Raw genomic sequence first — 18,422 nt, 5'->3', positions numbered from 1 at the left:
TGGTTCCACAAAGCCCTGCTGCTTCACACTGGCCCCTTGGGACCATGCGGCCCAGCAGAGCCACAATGATGTTCTTGGTTCCACGAGGCCCCACAGTGTCACAGTGGCCCCTTGGATCCATGGTACCCTGCAGTGTCACAATGTTCCCCTTGGTTCCACAAGTTCCTACAGTGTCACAGGTTCACAAGGGCCTGCAGTATCACCATGGCCCTTTGGTTCCACAATGCTCCGCAGCGTCACAATGGTCTCCATAGGAAGGAAACAAGTGAGCCCCAGTGGTGCAGGGGCAGATGAGAGGCAGCCACCAGAGGCCAAGGCTGGCCAGACTTGACTGTATGGGCAGATTTTTTTGGGAGTAACCCTTGGATATAGGGAATTTTAGATGCAGAATCCCAATTTTGACCATGGGTGCCTAGACAAGAAAGACAGTTCTTTCCCATAGGAATAAAAGCACAGAGCCCCAGTGCTTCACGGTCAGATGGGAAGTGGCCCTTGACATGTCAAATTCAGTGGGACCTGTCAGACAGCCCCCAGGAGGCCAAACCAGGCAGACCTGTTCCATGTTCCATTGACTTCATGGGTGCCCACCCTGTCACAATGGTCTCCTTGATTCCATGAGCTCTGGCAATGTCACAATGGCTTCTTGGTTTCATGAGACCCAACAGAGTCACAGGGTTCCCGTGGCTCCATGTGGCCCCGCTGTGTCACAATGGCTCCTTGTTTCTATTTTAAATCAATCACAATCAAACCACAGTTTGATCATTGATCCTTGCTTCCATAGGGCCCATGATTTGCACAATGGTCTCCTTGATTCCATGATTCCGGGATTCCACAGTCTCACCATCATTTCCTTGGATCTCCATTGTCACAACTGACCCATGGCTCCATGAGGTTCCGTAGTGTCACCGTGGTCGCTGTCAGAGGCTGGATGAGATCCATGTCCCGAGACACCTTGGGATGCTCGGAATGCCCGTGTGGGGCCAGGGCCGGGTCAGGCCTTGGTTTGTGGTGGGACAGAGCCCCGCCCCCAGCCTTGGCCCGGCAGAGCTGCCAATCACACAGCAGGGGCGGTGCTAACCCAGCTCTGATTGGCCCAGCTGTCAATCAATCAGTCACACTGCAGCAGGTGGTGCTACCCTGACTCTGATTGGACAAGCAACTGGCAGTCCCACCCCAGGGGCGGGGCCATGAAGGCCCAGAGGGTTTAAAGCCGGAGTGAGGCCAGCCCAGGGTCTGGATCCTGCCTTCTGCTGGGGTTCCTCTGTTGGTGATGCTGGAACCTGAGCAGTTGGTACCCCTGTGTGTGTGTCTTTGTATGGGTCTTCTGTCTTTCTGTTGTTCTCTATTTCTTCTACTTCTTATTCTACTTACCTGAAACATTTTTGGGTAACTTAAAATCTAAAAGGTTAAAGGATTTTAGGTTAAATGTGTGGGACTCCAGGGCACAGGGAATATTTCTCTGTCTGCTCTGAGGAATCCTGACACTCAGAGAAACACTGCCTTGAACCTTCGCCAATGGAGAGGACTTCCAGGACTTTGGGACAGATGAGAATTTACCCAAGTGTAAAATAGATCAGAGGGTAGTACAGCATGTCACTTGGGTGAGAAATTTAGGTTTTGGGATTTTTAGTATGGTGTAGATAGGAAGAAAGATGGAGGTCTTGGGGTGTAGTCCCTGTCTTCTTCTTCATCTACTGCATTTTCTGCAGTGTTGGTGGCACAGGGTGATTGGTCAAGGAAAGCACAGTGCAGAGGTTATGTGGACAGTCAAGGGACGAGTTATTGGTAAACAAGTAGAAATAATGTATATTTTGAGACTTCATTGGATGAGACAACTTCAGAAGTCCTTGAAACTATATTTTGGGGCCATTTTGTGGGGCTTTTCCAGCGCGCTGAGCCTGGGGTGGACAGCATGCAAAACTTTCAAGAAAATAACAATAAACCACAAGCTGAAGACTGAAATAGTCCTGTGCATCACATTTTACCTGGCACAGAACTGCTACAGGAGGCTTTCCCCCATCCAAGGAGCCCTCAGAAAGGCCCAACATAAAGCAAACATCAATACCTGGTGCTCTGAAAACATTTGTAATAAGTTGGCTGTTTTCCAAAACGTTGTTTACTGAGGGGGTGTTGTCTTAATTGGCCAATCATGTGAATTGTGTTGATTAAATGACCAATGAGGTCCACCTGTAGCAAACCAAGATATAAAAGAAGAGGATTGAAAAAACAGGTGGCTTTTAGCCCTTAGCCTTCTGATCTGAGTCTGTGTCATCTCTGACTCAACGGTGACATTTGGGGATCTGTGGGGGCTATTGGGGATCCTTTCTGCACCTCGTGACCCAACAGGAGCTCCTCTAATAAACGCTGCCTGAGGCTCCCACTGTGCCCATGACAGGAACCCATGTGAGTGTCTGGGCCATCCCGGCTCTTTGGCAGCCTGGGGACTCCTGGGATGTCACCGTGGAGCCCCCGTGAGTGCCTGTGACAGATGGGTGCCTTTGCAGCCCAAGGTGCCCTGGGATGTCACCATGGGATGGCTGTGACTGCCTCTGACCACAGGGCTCTTTACCATCCCAGAAAGCCCTGGGAGGCATCCATGGAGCTCCTGTCTCTGCCTGTGACATTCCAGCTCTGGAACAGCCTGGAGACTCTTGGAAAGTCCCCATGGAACCCCTCTGAGGGCCTGTGACAGATGTGATCCTTAGCAGGCAACCATCACCAGGCCCCTGTTGCTATGGTCAGTTTCCATGGCAACCATCACGAGCAACCCTGTTGCTATGGTCAGTTTCCATGGCAACCATCACCAGCCTCCTGTTGCTAGAGTCAGTTTCCATGGCAACCATCCCCAGCCCCCTGTTGCTATGGTCAGTTTCCATGGCAACCATCCCCAGCCCCCTGTTGCTATGCTCAGTGCCTTGGCAGCTCCATGGAGACCCCATGCCAGGGGTGGTTGCCATGGACACCAGCTCAGGCCTGCAGCCAGAGCCCGTTGCCATGGCAACCATTGGCAGCCCCATCCCCAGGCTGATGGGATCCCAGAAGCACAGAATTGGCTGAGCCGGGAGGGACCCATCAGGATCCTCCAGTCCAACTGCTGGCCCTGCACAGGACACCCCAACAATGCCAGCCTGGGCCTGGCAGCGCTGGCCAAACGCTGCTGCAGCTCAGAGAGCCCTGGAGCTGGGACCCTTCCCTGGGGAGCCTGGCCAGGGCCCCAGCAGCCTCGGGGCAAAAACCTTTTCCTGACATCCAAGCTGAGCCTGCCCCAACTCAGCTGCAGCCGCTCCCTCCACTCCTGTCCCTGGGCACCAGAGGGAAGAGGTTCCCACAGCCCCAGCCAGGGACCCGCTCCCAAGGCTGCTGCCATGGCCACCAGGGCTGCCACCAGCTGGGATGCTCGGTTTCCACGGGCCGGGCTTCAGCAATGGGATTCCCCAATTTCCTGCTCCCACTAAAACCGCGCTGCCCTCGCTGCCCTCCCGCCTCCCATGGAAAGCACAAAAGGCAAAGATCCCGGGCTGGGTTAAGAACAATTTATTGGGAACAGGAATGAGATAAAGAACAAACAGGAACAGAAAAAATATTGAGAACAGAAGGGATAAATAAAACTGTTTACAGGGAAAACTACAAGACAACTCACAGGGTCTGCCTGGCTACAATATTTCCTGTCTGGAAAGGACACCCTTCTCCTCAGGGAGAGAGAGAGAGAGAGTCCCTTTCCTGTCCCAGGCAATGATCTGTAGTTGGACTGAATGTAATGACAGGGCCATGGCCAGACCCTCATGTTTTTCAATGCCACATCAGGTCATTTGCAAGGGCAGGAAAAGAAACAGGTGTCTTCCCAGCATGGATCACAGGGAACATGGATCACCATGGCTCTTTCCAATGTGGGTTCTCCCATGGGGGTTGAAATTGGAGTGGTGCATGAAGCTGTTCCTGCAATCAGGGCATTTGCAAGCCTTTCCTTACCGGTGACTCCGTTGGTGTCTGGTCAAGCTAGAGCTCTGGGTGAAGCTCTTCCCACACTGGGGACACTCGTAGGGCCTCTCCCCAGTGTGGATGCGTTGGTGGATGATGAGGGCAGAGCTGCAGCTGAAGCCCTTCCCACACTCCCCACACTCGTAGGGCCATTCCCCAGTGTGGATCATCTGGTGGCTGATCAGGGTGCTGCTCTGCCTGAAGCTCTTCCCACACTCCAAGCACTTGTGGGGCTTCTCCCCATCATGAAGCTGCTCATGGGCCACCAGCTCTGAGCTCTGGCTGAAGCTCTGTCCACCTTCCTGGCTCAGGGTGGGTCTTTCCTCCTCAGAGCAGCCTGGGCTGGGTTTGCAGCCCCTCCTCCTGTGGGATCTCTGGGGATTTTCCTCCCCATTGGATTCCTGTGCCCTGGAGTCACTCAAAATAGCCTCTTCCATGAGTTTCTGCTGTGGGGATTTCTCCTCCCTGGTCTCCATGCTCAGATCCTTCCCGGGGGGAGGAAGGACAAGGAGAGGATGGGATTTGCCTCCGTGCCAGAGGGAAGGGGAAGGAGATCCCCCCAGTGCATCCCCGGCAGGATGGGGTTGGCAGCAGGGTTGTCCTGCAGCCGGGGGCTGTGCTGGGCTGGGAGATGGAGCAGGAGAGAGGGGGAAAGGGGCACTGACTTCCTCCTCACCTGCCTGCGTGTCCCGGGCCTCCTTCCTCTTCCTTGCAGCCTCCTCCTCCATCTGGCAAAGGTTTGGGGATGTGAAATCCTGATTTGGGAGGAAAGCAAGGGATGAGCGCATTGAATTTTTACTGGTTTGAAGACTAACCTGGGCGAGAGTCTAAACCAGAATTGCAATTTCATAAGAAAAGAAGATCAAGGCAATGATACAGAAACACTGCCTTAAACTGACAGAGTCAGGATATAACCTGACACCCTGCTGGTCAGGGTGGTGGCAGCAGTCCCATTAAATGGTGGCTGCAGTCCTGTTGGAGTGATGAACGTGATTCTGTCCAAGCAGTGATCCTGTAGAAGGGTCTGGTCTTCCTCTGAAGGTCCAGTGGTGGTTCTGGAGCTCTTGTCCTCTGGGAATCCAGTAGGCAAGCTGCTCCTGGTGTTGCAAGGCTCACCTTATATGCAGGTAGGAATGCTTGGATCCTCCCCCTGGGCGGAGCATCCCACAATGGGATGATGGAATTTGATCAGTCCTGCAGTGACACTCAATGGCCCATTCCCAGAAGATATCTCTCCTGGAGGGCGTTATCAGGGCTGAGTCATGGAAGAGATCAAGAACACTGCCCCACCTGTTTATAGCAGTTGATGAAGATGGGCATTGAAAACATGCATTTGGTTCCATCTTACATTGCAGCCTGAAACAGTGGGGGAATCCCTGCTCAGGGGGTGAACACCACCCCCCTTACCCAAACTGGCTCAGGTGTAAAACCCCCACCCTGGGAAGGCCACACACACAGGGGACAATGTCACACTTGCCCTGCCCCAGGGGAGGTCTCTGTCCCTGTCACTCTGTGGCTGTCCCCCCTTTTCTCTTTCACAGGCTGGGACGCTTTTCGAAATGTGAGAATAATTTTTCTCTTTGTCCCTGTCACCTTTGTGACATCTACACAGAGCTTTCCCTTCTTTTTCATAATCTTTTCCTAAAAGAGGTATCACAATGTGTTGGGCCGAATTTCCACTTTTCTTTTATCAGAATGTGCCAGCAGCTGAGCTGGAGCTGTGCAGGACCAATGGATTTTGGAATTGCCACAAAATTGCTTCTACTGTCAGTTTATTAAATTTTGGGATTTGTTTGCATGTTCACAACAAGTGACTTGTGGGAAGAGCAAATTCAAGGCATTTTCTGTAGGGTTAAGTTTGATTTCTGTCAAGAAACAACTTTACTTTGTCTGGTGCCCAGGGGATGCTCAAGCGGTCTCTGTGCCTCTCACACTGGGGGATGCTTGGGAGGGGCTTGGGGGGTTTTTCCCTGTCCCTGTCACCCCAGGCCATTCCCCAGGGGTGTCCCTGTCCCTGTCACCCCAGGCCATTCCCCAGGGGTCTGCATCATTCTCACCCCAGGGAATGCCTGGGGGGTCTCCCTCCCTCTCTCCCCTGTGCCAGGGGGTGCTCGGGGCTCTCTGTCCCTCTCAGCCCAGGGGATGCTCGGGGCTCTCTGTCCCCTGGTCCTGGGGGATGCTCAGGGTGGTCTCCATCCCTCTGGCCTCAGGCAGTGCCTGTGCAGGGCTGGGCACCAGGGGCTCTGTGTCCCTCTCACCGCTGAGGCTGCTCGGGGCTGGGGGGGCTCTGCCACCTTCTCACCCCTGGCGAGGCCGGGGGGGTCTCTGTCCCTCTCAGCCCTGCTGGGACCCCACCCAAACATCATCGGGGTCACAGGGACAGAGAAACCCCCAAAGCCCCAGAAGGGCTGAACCTGGGATTTGGTTTGGGGCTGAGGATTTAGGAAGGGGCTGGAATTGGGGCTGGGCTTAGAGTTGGGGCTGAGATTTGGATTAGAGCTGGGATTGGGGTTAAGGCTAGACATGGGATTGGCTTTAGGGCTGGGGTTGGGATTGGGTCTGGGGCTAGATGAGTCTGGGACTAGGATGTGATTTAATACAGAACTGTGAGTGTGTCTAAACATGGAGTGAGATTGAGACCAGGATCAGGGTCAGGTTTGGGACTGAGCTCACCCAGAGCAGGACAGGGGGGATGTCAGTGTGGGAAGGTTTGGGGAAAATACAGATTTGGGGAGAAACAAGATGTGAATGCCTTGGGTTGGGGATTCCTCTTGCCCAAGTCCATCTCTAGAAGTCACCTGATGTCCATAATAACCTCCAAAAATCAAGAGTGTATAAAAAAAGCGCCACCAGGATTGTCCCAATTCCAGTCTCATCCCTCTGGGGTTCTGGTGGTCCCCTGTCTCTGGGCTGTTGGGGATCCCATGGGTCCTGGGGATCCCCCCTCTCCAGGGTCCTGCTAAGGGATGCTGGGGGGTTTTGGGGTCCCAAGGTCCCTCTCTCCAGCCTCCCCTCAATCCAGCCACTTGGGCTTCTGCCCTCTTCCCACCACCCTGTCCTGCTTTAGGGCAATTTTGGGAGAAAACTCCCGAAAGGGGTTTCCTCTGGAATGCAGATTCAGCAGCCCCACCCTCAGCCAGTTCGGGAAAATATTTCCTTGGAGAAAAGTGAAAAAAACACTTTATTTAACAGGCAAAGCATTCACCAGCACAAAAATTGAACAATATTAAGCAATAAAACTTCCTGCTGCTGGAAAATAGGTGACAAACTCCAAAAATCCTTCCTTGGGCTGGGGCTTGGCTCACTCAGTGTCTTATCAGTGTCTTATCAGTCTCTTATCAGTCCCTCCTGTATTGGAAATGCCACGGCCCAGGCTCAGCCCGGTGGGCCACAGGTGGGAGCTGCCGGTGGTGTTCTGGGTGTTCAGTTTAGAGCAGGTTTAAACAGCTCCAAAGAAAAAGAAAAACCACAGTCCAGGGAACTTCTCTGCCTCAGCGAGCTAAAGCAAAGTAGAGCTCTGTCCCGCCCTCTGTCCATCCAGGAGCCGGAATGTGGAGGAGTGAGTGCAGTGTATGAAAACAAACTGCAGCTTCTTCTTCCTCCCCTTGGCTCTCAGAACCAGCCTTAAAGGTGCAGAACTCATTTCTGGGCTAAACGGACCGATGGGGCACGAGCATCATGAAGTCACCCCAGGACGCGCCCCTGTCAGGGTCAGGGGGTCCCGTCCCCGCCTCATCTCCGGGCTGCCGGGGGTGCCCCAGCTCCGGTATCGCCCCTTCCCCTCTCCCCGCCCCAGGGGTTCCCCGTTCCACAGCCCCGGCTCTCACGGGGATCCCCAAAACCAATGTCCGGCCCCGTCGGTACCGGGCCATCCCCACGTGGGCCCCCCAGGACCCTCCCGAGGGGCGATCGCGGCTCCTCTGCCCCCGAAAAAGCTCCTCTTAGGGAGCCCGGAGATACCCGGGGCTCGAGTCCGGGATCTGCCGGCTCCGAACACGCTCCAAAAAAATCCTCCCGGAGACCCCAGGCTGGAGTTATTTGGGAATTTAGCTACTTGAGCTGGGCTTCTTGAGAGACTTTCAGCAGCCTTGTGTTCCTCACCATGGGGTGAATGAACCTTGTCAGTCGTGCTGGTATCATTTGCCCCATTTCCTCCAGTGATTTTAACAAACTTTTCAAGGAAGGACAACTAAATATTTTCTTTACACTCCAGTCCCACAACAGCCATTTTCCTCATCAGTTCTCCCATAGGTCGCTCAGACGAAGCTGCATCAGTTTCCAAGAGTTCCTCCAGAGAGACCCACAACCTCCTCAGAGGAAGGAACCATGCTGTTGTCAAAGGCAACTGGGGTCAAAGAACACTGCCCTGAACTCACTGCCAAAATAATTTTGCAATCTGGTTAAGAAAATATTAGAGAGATGCCATTTGCCCTGGAGCAGGGCAAGTGTGACATTGTCCCCTGTGTGTGTGTGGCCTTCCCAGGGTTGGGGTTTTACACCTGAGCCAGTTTGGGTAAGGGGGGTGGTGTTCACCCCCTGAGCAGGGATTCCCCCACTGTTTCAGGCTGCAGTGTAAGATGGAACCAAATGCATGTTTTCAATGCCCATCTTCATCAACTGCTAGAAACAGGTGGGGCAGTGTTCTTGATCTCTTCCATGACTCAGCCCTGATAACGCCCTCCAGGGGAGATATCTTCTGGGAATGGGCCATTGAGTGTCACTGCAGGACTGATCAAATTCCATCCTCCCATTGTGGGATGCTCCACCCAGGGGGAGGATCCAAGCATTCCTGCCTGGATATAAGCTGAGCCTTGCAACACCAGGAGCAGCTTGCCTACTGGATTCCCAGAGGACAAGAGCTCCAGAACCACCCCTGGACCTTCAGAGGAAGACCAGACGCTTCTACAGGATCACTGCTTGGACAGAATCACGTTCATCACTCCAACAGGACTGCAGCCACCATTTAATGGGACTGCTGCCACCACCCTGACCAGCAACAGAGTGTCAGGTTATATCCAGACTCTGTCAGTTTAAGGCAGTGTTTCTGCATCATTGCCTTGATCTTCATTTTCTTATTAAATTGTAATTCTGGTTAAGACCCTCCCCAGGTTTGCCTTCAAACAAGTACAAAATTCAGTGTACTTATCCCTTGTTTTCTTCTCAAAACAGGATTTTCCATCCCCTAAACTTGGCCAGATGGAGGAGGAGGCTGTGAGGAAGAAGAAGGTGCCCCAGGAGCCCCAGGCAGGTGAGGAGGAAGTCAGTGCCCCTTTCCCCCTCTCTCCTGCTCCATCTCCCAGCCCAGCACAGCCCCCGGCTGCAGGACAACCCTGCTGCCAACCCCATCCTGCCGGGGATGCACTGGGGGGATCTCCTTCCCCTTCCCTCTGGCACGGAGGCAAATCCCATCCTCTCCTTGGCCTTCCTCCCCCAGGGAAGAAGCTGAGGATGGAGACCAGGGAGGACAAATCCCCAAGGCAGAACATCGTGGAAGAGGCCATTTTAAATGGCTCCACGGTGCAGAATTCCAACGTGGAGGACAAGTCCCAGAGATCCCACAGGAGAAGGGGCTCCAAACCCAGCCCAGGGTGCTCTGAGGAGGAAAGACCCACCCTGAGCCAGGAAGGTGGACAGAGCTTCAGCCAGAGCTCGGAGCTGGTGGCCCATGAGCAGCTTCATGATGGGAAAAAGCCCCACAAGGGCTTGGAGTGTGGGAAGAGCTTCAGGCAGAGCAGCACCCTGATCAGCCACCAGATGATCCACACTGGGGAATGGCCCTACGAGTGTGGGGAGTGTGGGAAGGGCTTCAGCTGCAGCTCCACCCTTTTGACCCACCAGTGCATCCACACTGGGGAGAGGCCCTACGAGTGTCCTGAGTGCCAGAAGAGGTTTCACACCAGCCCTGATCTCGCCAGGCACTGGCAGATTCACACAGAAGAAAGGCCCTTCCACTGCCCTGATTGCGGGAAGGGCTTCAAGCGCAACTCCCACCTCATCAGGCACCAGCTCATCCACACTGGGGAGAGACCCTACGAGTGCCGCACGTGTGGGAAGAGGTTTCGGACCAGCTCAAATCTCCACCTGCATGAGCGGATTCACACGGATGAGAGGCCCTTCTACTGCCCTGACTGCGGGAAGAGCTTCAAGCGCAATTCCACCCTCATCAGGCACCAGCGCATCCACACTGGGGAGAGGCAGAGGCCCTACGAGTGTCCCCAGTGTGGGAAGAGCTTCACCAGAAGCTCTCATTTGACAAGACACCAACGGAGCCACCCGTAAATGAAGCCCTGCAAGTGCCTCGATTGCAGGAACAGCTTCATGCACCACTCCAGCTTCATCCCCCATGGGAGAAGCCAGATTGGAAAGAGCCCTGGTGATCCATGTTCCCTGTGATCCATGCTGGGAAGACACCTGTACCTTTTCCTGCCCTTTGCCAATGACCTGATGTGGCATTGGAGAACATGAGGGTCTGGCCATGGCCCTGTCATTACATTCAGTCCCACCTCAGATCATTGCCAGGGACAGGAAAGGGACTCTCTCTCTCTCCCTGAGGAGAAGGGTGTCCTTTCCAGGCAAGAAATATTGTAGCCAGGCAGACCCTGTGAGTTGTGTTGTAGTTTTCCCTGTAAACAGTTTTATTTATCCCTTCTGTTATCAATATTGTTTCTGTTCCTGTTTGTTCCTTATCCCGTTGCTGTTCCCATTAAATTGTTCTTAAACCAGTCCGGGATCTTTGCCTTTTGTGCTTTCCATGGGAGGCGGGAGGGCAGCGAGGGCAGCGCGGTTTTAGCGGGAGCAGGAAATTGGGGAATCCCATTCCTGAAGCCCGGCCCGTGGAAAGCGAGCATCCCAGCTGGTGGCAGCCCTGGTGGCCATGGCAGCAGCCTTGGGAGCGGGTCCCTGGCTGGGGCTGTGGGAACCTCTTCCCTCTGGTGCCCAGGGACAGGAGTGGAGGGAGCGGCTGCAGCTGAGTTGGGGCAGGCTCAGCTTGGATGTCAGGAAAAGGTTTTTGCCCCGAGGCTGCTGGGGCCCTGGCCAGGCTCCCCAGGGAAGGGTCCCAGCTCCAGGGCTCTCTGAGCTGCAGCAGCGTTTGGCCAGCGCTGCCAGGCCCAGGCTGGCATTGTTGGGGTGTCCTGTGCAGGGCCAGCAGTTGGACTGGAGGATCCTGATGGGTCCCTCCCAGCTCAGCCAATTCTGTGCTTCTGGGATCCCATCAGCCTGGGGATGGGGGCTGCCAATGGTTGCCATGGCAACGGGCTCTGGCTGCAGGCCTGAGCTGGTGTCCATGGCAACCACCCCGGCATGGGGTCTCCATGGAGCTGCCAAGGGACTGAGCATAGCAACAGGGGGCTGGTGATGGTTGCCATGGAAACTGACCATAGCAACAGTGGACTGGTGATGGTTGCCTGCTAAGGATCAGATTTGTCACAGGTCCTCAGAAGGGTTCCATGGGGACTTTCCAAGAGTCTCCAGGCTGTTCCAGAGCTGGAATGTCACAGGCTGAGACAGGGGCTCCATGGATGCCTCCCAGGGCTTTCTGGGATGGTAAAGAGCCCTGGGGTCAGAGACAGTCACAGCCATCCCATGGTGACATCCCAGGAGTCCCCAGGCTGCCAAAGAGCCGGGATGTCCCAGACACTCACATGGGTTCCTGTCATGACCACAGTGGGAGCTTCAGGCAACATTTATTAGAGAAGCTCCTGTTGGGTCACGAGGTGCAGGAACAATCCCCAATACTCCCCATAGATCCCCAAATGTCACTGTGTAATCAGTGTTCCGTGCTTTCTTTCCAATGGAAAACAAGCATCCTTATCCTCCAGGTGTCCATGTCTGAAATTGGATTCCACCTCCAAAATTCTGGATATCCAAGGGTTGCTCCCAGGCACAATCTGCCAGTACCATCAAGCCTGGGTGGCCTGGACCTCTGGTGACTGCCCCTGCAACACTGGGGCTGGGTTCTTCCCTTCCCATGGAGATCACTGGGACACTGTGGGGACCTCATGGAACCAAGGGAATCATTGTGGCACCACTGGAGCCCATGGAACCAAGGGGCCATGGTGACCCAGTGGGGCTTCATGGAACCCAGAGACCATTCTGGCTCTGTGGGGCCTGATGGAACCATGGAGACCATTGGGACCCTTCAGGGCCTGGTGTCACCAAGGGGGCATTATGACACCTCAGGGCCTCAGGGAAGCAAGGGACCATTGGGACACTGTGGGGCCCCATGGAACTGAGGGAACATGGAATAGGTCTGGCTGGTTTGGCTTCCCAGGGGCCCCCTGACAGGTCTGGCTGATGTTGCAATGTCAAGGGCCGCCTCTCATCAGCTCCTGGAAAACTGGGGCTCCGTGCTTTTCTTGCTATGGGAAAGAACCGCCCCCCTTTTCAGATGCCCATTGCCAAAATTGAAACTCTCCCTAAAGCAATTCCTATATGCAAGGATATCACTCAGAACAAAATCCTGCTTGCTCTGGCTGGCCTTGGCCTCTGGTGGCCATTTCTCATCTGCCCCTGAAACACTGGGGCTCTGTTCCTTCCTTCCTATGGAAAAGAACCGGCTTTCAGGTCCAGGGACCATGGCCAAAATTAGAATTTGGCCTCTCAATTCTGTTTATCCAAGGACTGATCTCAGACAAAAGTAGCCAGGACAGACAGGTCAGGCTGGCCCTGTCCTCTGGTGATTTTCTTAGACTCTGAGCTGAATGTTTTCATTTGAAAACATCTTGGAGAGGGCCCGGAGATCTCCCAGGGAGGTATTTTGAAACCTCGGGCACATGAGCACTATATATGGACAAAGGAGGTCTGTGCTCTGCGCTGTTGTGTTGGTTTTGCATCACGGAAGTGATGTTCTAAGAGAAGCTGCTAGCAGTTTCCTCCATGTCTGACAAAAAAAACAATCAGTAATTATCTTTGAGAATTGACAATCTGTTAAACTATGAAGGAAACTGTACACGCCTCTGTGAAGGCACATGTTAAAGATGGGAAAGCCTGGGAGGGTCTCTTTCCCTTCTGGCTGGCCCAGAGGTAACAAGGCTGACCCGGCCCCGTCTCAGCCAGGCCGGGCCGGGCAGCTCCTGCCGTGGGGCCGGGCCCCTTCCCAGGGACCCCGCCAGGCCCCATCGGCTGCCGGGCAGGGCAGGGGAGGCCACGGGGCCGAGGCCGGGCCGGGCCATGGCTGCAGTTGGGAACATCTGGGCCCTGCTGAGCCCTGCCCCGCCGCCAGCCCGGGCCCAGCCAGGATCCGCCGGGCCCCAGGAGCAGCCCCGGGCCGGGCCGGCTCGGCCAAGATTCTGCCACCCTTGGGCTTCAGCCGCAAGCCCCGGGCAGGGGCAGGAGAAGCCATCGGCCCCCGGCCGTGCTGCTGCTGTGCTCTGGCCTGGCTGCTGAGATCCTGGCCCTGCCCCAGCGCGGCCCATCCTGACACAGCCCCAGCGCAGCCGCTGCAGAAACCTCCATCGTAAAACAGCTCCGGCCGCAAGCACCGAGCCCGGCCGGGGGCACGGAACCATCTGCAGGCCCCGGGTGAGATATGAACTCTTTCAGTGCTTCCATCCTCCCTCCAGTGAGAGAAAAGGACAAACTGCAGGCACACAGAGGAGACACATGAAGACACCCAGGTCACTGAAGGGGAAGTTGAGTCCCAGATGGGAGGGATGAGGAGATGCCTTGATCTTGGGGCTGAAATCCTCTTGAAAAGCTATGGAGAAGGATGTAATTGATACATCAGACTCTCTTTTTCCTGATAACTAATTGAAAATATGGGGAGATGACTTGTTCAGCAAAGGCCTCCATGCTAAATTAAGCAAATGTTGAAGTAGCTGTGATCCCATGAGAAGTTTGTACAGAGAAAAAGAGAAGACTGATGAGGCCCTGTGCCCTCAGGGAGAGAAGAAGATCTTTGTTTTCAGAGAGGAAGATGGTTTTAGAAATAGATGAAGAGAATCTTTGCTCTTCAACAGCTCATCTTTAAACTCATACCCCATAAGTTGACATGGCCCATAAAAACATCTGTGGGAAAAGCTATGAAAAAATGGGAGGGACTTCACGATTCCAGATTTTCTGGGCAGCTGCTATTTGTGGGAATTGAGAGCCACGAGCAAACGTTTTTCTTATGGAGAAGTCTCCATAGCATGAAAGAGAGACTCCTCTCCCTAAGTGAACTGAAGAAAGACTGTTCTAGATGGTGTAAACTGACTGAAACTTTCAGGTTTTGTCTCCTTACATTGTCAGTAAAAAAGAAAAGGTTGTAGAGAAAGGAGAAGTGTTCAGATCCTTATTACTCTTTCTTCTATTTACTGGTAATAAACTTTTCTATATACCCTTTTAAAATTTTGAGCCTAGTTTGCCTTTCTCCTAATCCTATCTCACAGCAGGAAATGAGTAAATATATTCCAGTGAGTGCAATGGAAATTAGCCAACACTGATCCCACTGCACTAATAGATGTGTTGGCTGAGAAATCTCATATTAGCAAACCAAAATCACTCCAGATACATTCCTGATGAACTGCATTAGAGCAGAGGGAAATCAAGGCAGAGCCATGGTTTGTCAGGACTTGCTGCATCCTGATGAGCCCTGTGGTGCATTTGGAGCTGAGCCCTTGAACCTCAGGGCCTGAGAGGAGATTGCACAAACCTTTCCAGGAGTCAAAGCCAGAAGAAAACCCCAAAGTGTCTCAAAGCATGAATGGGTCTCAGTGAGGTCCATCCCCAACACAGGCTCCTCATGGACTCCTTGGAGGAGAGAATTGGAGGCCAGGATTGACCAAAAACATCTCAGAGACTCAGAGTGGAAAGAAAATTCCAAACTACCTTAAAATTTTTGAGAAGCTCAAAGCATTACTGAGCACCACTGAGTGTCAGTACAGAGCTCTCAAGGGACTCATTAAAGCAGATAATTGGAGCCATGATTGCACAAACCTCTCACAGAGTCTGTATCAAAAGGGAAACAACAAGTACCTTAAAATAACTGAAGTACTTGAAGCATTAATGAGCCCACTGAGTGTTGTTACTGATAACGGCTCCCAGGGACTCATTAGGCAGATAATTGGAACCTGTAAATGCACAATCTTTCTCATAGAGTCTGTATCAAAAGGGAAAGAGGAAGTAGCTTAAAAAACTTAAGTACCCTGAAGTATTAATGAGTCCCAATCAATGCTGCAACAGGCAGAGAATCTCCAGGGACTAATTATAGCAGATAATTGGAGGCCATCATTGCACAAACCTCTCAGAGACTCCAAGGCCAAAGCCAAAGCCAAAGTCCTTTGAAAAACCTGCAGTCCCTGCAGGGAGCATGAAGGAGCCCCCAGGGCCATTGCTGAGCAAGGCTCCCCAGGGACTCCTTGCAGCAGATCCTTGAGGCCACTGGGATGTGGGCTAGGGGGGGATGCTGAGGGCAGCACAAGGGGCTGACAGTGCCCAGCCTGGCTGGGGCTGTGCCAGGAGGCCCCAGGGCCTCAGGACAAGGTGTCTCCTCCCAGCCCTTGCTGGCACAGACCCTGCTGTGCCCCAGGGCACCAAGACTTGGCTTCTCTTTGTCCCCACCTGTCATCACTGCCCGCAGTTCTCTGCTCTGCCTGGGGCCTGGGGACACTTGCTCAGTCCTGTTCCTCTCTGGGACCCATTACAAGTCCAAGAAACTTTGGAGTTGGATTCTGGCTTGGAGTTCTGCAGAGGTTTCTTCAGCTCCCTCTCAGGGACTGATGTTCAGGGCCTGAGCACAAAGCCCCAGAGGCTGATTAAAGTCCCTGTGCTGTGTCTGTGCTGCTGAGCTGGGCTGGGCTCCTGGCACAGAGGCAGCTCCTGCTCACCAAGAAGAGTTTCAAAAGCACATTTCTCTGGATGAGCAGCTGCCAGCCCAGCAGGGCTGGGGCACTGCCTGCAGCCAGCCCGGGCACAGCCCAGAGGCACAGAGAGCTTCAATCAGTCAGGGCTGGGAAGGGGCTGAGAAGTGCCTGGGGAACAATCACTGCCAGCCCTTGGCACAGGAACCTCTGGCTGCAGGACAGTGCAGCTGCAGCTTCTGGAGCCATCTCCTCAAGCTGGAACATCCCAATGCCTGCAGAGCCTGTGAGTACAACTCTGGGTATTTCTGGTGCAGGGGAGGTGAAATGTTCATGGAGCTCTGACATTCTCAAGGGTTCTGGTCAGTCATAGAATATTTCCAAGTCTAGGATTTTGATAAAATACAAGAAATTTCTTAAGACTTTATATTCAGTTTCCTACTATTGAAGAATGGTAGAGAGGTGGTGATAAATATTAAAGGATGATTATAAATTTTGACAATTGCCTGTAATATCTGACCTGGTAAATTTTGCTTATGAATTATAATTTATGAAATTTTAAAAGTTCACAAGACATCTGAACTGTTACTTTTAGTGATCAATAGGTTCACAGGAGATCCCTAATGTGTTATCAGCCCCTCTTCCCATGGACAGCAGCAGCATCACCTTTGCTGGAGCCATCAGGCTCAGCCTGAGCTGTCCTTTCTCCAAGCTGCAAACAGAACCTGCCCCCAGCCAGTGCCCTGCAAACAGGCAGGGTTCTGTAAGGCCAAGGAGAGTGCACAGAGATTTGGGGTCTTTGGGTGCTGGCAGGGAGAGATCAGGCACAGGGAAACACCTGCAGGCGGAAAATCTGCAGGAAGCAAAGAGAAGATCAGGCAATGAGAGAAAACAAAGCCCAGCAATGCTGTGGCAGGGAGAGTTTAGAGATGCCCACAGGAGCCCCTGCAGTGCAGCCCCTCCCTCTGAACAAGCCCCCTCCCTCCTGTGCCCCAGCCAAGCCTCTGCCCTCAGCCTGAGAGTTCCTGATATCTAAGAATAGAAGGAGAGATATAGGGGGAGTTTAAAAAGAAAACCCTAGAACTCTTAAACACCAAAGGCTGTCTGTGTGTTCCAGAGGAGGGTGTATGGGAAATGGCTTTGATTTTGGTTACAGGAATCTCCTCTAACTCTTCACTGTCCTATTCTCCATGAACAGGTGCCCATGTGCAGCCCCAGCAAATGTCCAACATCAGCTCCATCAGGCACTTCCTGCTGCTGGCATTGGCAGACACGCGGCAGCTGCAGCTCCTGCACTTCTGCCTCTTGCTGGGCATCTCCCTGGCTGCCCTCCTGGGCAACGGCCTCATCATCAGCGCCGTAGCCTGCGGCCACCACCTGCACACGCCCATGTTCTTCTTCCTGCTCAACCTGGCCCTCGCTGACCTGGGCTCCATCTGCACCACTGTCCCCAAAGCCATGCACAATTCCCTCTGGGACACCAGCAACATCTCCTACACTGCATGTGCTGCTCAGCTCTTTTTCTTTGCTTTTTTTGTTTCAGCAGAGCTTTCCCTGTTGACCATCATGTGCTACGACCGCTACGTGTCCATCTGCAAACCCCTGCACTACGGGACCCTCCTGGGCAGCAGAGCTTGTGCCCACATGGCAGCAGCTGCCTGGGCCAGTGCCTTTCTCTATTCACTGCTGCACACGGCCAATACATTTTCCCTGCCCCTGTGCCATGGCAATGCCCTGGGCCAGTTCTTCTGTGAAATCCCACAGATCCTCAAAGTCTCCTGCTCAGACACAAACCTGAGGGAATTTGGGCTTGTTGCTTTTAGTGCTTTTCTTTTTTTGGGTTGTTTTGTGTTCATTGTTTTCTCCTATGTGCAGATCTTCAGGGCTGTGCTGAGGATCCCCTCTGAGCAGGGACGGCACAAAGCCTTTTCCACCTGCCTCCCTCACCTGGTCGTGCTCTCTCTGTTCATCAGCACTGCAGTGTTTGCCCACCTGAAGCCCCCCTCCCTGTCCTCTCCATCCCTGGATCTGGCCCTGTCAGTTCTGTACTCGGTGGTGCCTCCAGCCCTGAACCCCCTCATCTACAGCCTGAGGAACCAGGAGCTCAAGGATACCCTGAGAAAAATGATGACCGTATCTTTTCAGAAACAATAAACTCTCTCTTTTCTGCTTCAGAACCTTCAGAATGTAATTCTTTACAATCTCTCGGCCATTTTTTCCTATTTGTCCATTTTTTCATTGGGACTTTTTCTTATTATTTTTCCATGTTATACTGTTTTTTATAAAATCCTGTAATACTCCACTGAGCATTTCTACATCTACTTTTTTTTTGAAACACCAAGACTTTAAGGAGGCTTGATCCCTGTGAATTTGAATAAAATCCACTGTCTGCCCTGCCTTGTGTGTCCAAGGCATTTCCTCAGCCCTTCTCCGGCTCTGCAGGGGCAGTGCCTGTGAGCAGAGGCTGAGGGAAGGGGCTCCCAGCACAGCAGCATGGCCAGGGACAATGGCCCTGCCTCTTTGCACATCTGCTCCCCCCAGCTCCACACTCCCCTCCCCAGCCCTGCTGTGGGTGCAAGGCCAGAGTGCTCTGGCAGCTTGGTCCCTGTCCTGCTGCGTGTCCCTGCTGTGACCTCAGGCAGGGACAGGCCAGGGGCACTGCTG

At 53.4% G+C, this 18,422-nt stretch overlaps 2 protein-coding genes across 2 annotated transcripts in view; both read left to right on the top strand.

Moving 5' to 3' along the window:
- The window catches only part of LOC143692471 (uncharacterized), a 314,059-nt gene extending 303,802 nt beyond the window's left edge, over positions 1-10,257 (top strand). The window contains 1 exon segment of the mRNA XM_077172703.1: positions 9,605-10,257. Coding sequence (XP_077028818.1) covers positions 9,605-10,257 — 653 coding nt within the window.
- A 6,722-nt stretch (positions 10,258-16,979) lies between these two features.
- LOC143692519 (olfactory receptor 14J1-like) lies at positions 16,980-17,912 on the top strand. Its single transcript, XM_077172761.1, has one exon. It carries the CDS (start codon positions 16,980-16,982, stop codon positions 17,910-17,912), a length of 933 nt encoding a protein of 310 aa, XP_077028876.1.
- The last annotated feature ends 510 nt before the right edge of the window (positions 17,913-18,422 follow it).

Source organism: Agelaius phoeniceus (assembly GCF_051311805.1).
Source record: "Agelaius phoeniceus isolate bAgePho1 chromosome W unlocalized genomic scaffold, bAgePho1.hap1 SUPER_W_unloc_1, whole genome shotgun sequence".
NCBI lineage: Eukaryota > Metazoa > Chordata > Aves > Passeriformes > Icteridae > Agelaius > Agelaius phoeniceus.
Note: the sequence above shows the minus strand (reverse complement) of the source record. Positions and strands in the feature narration are given on the sequence as shown.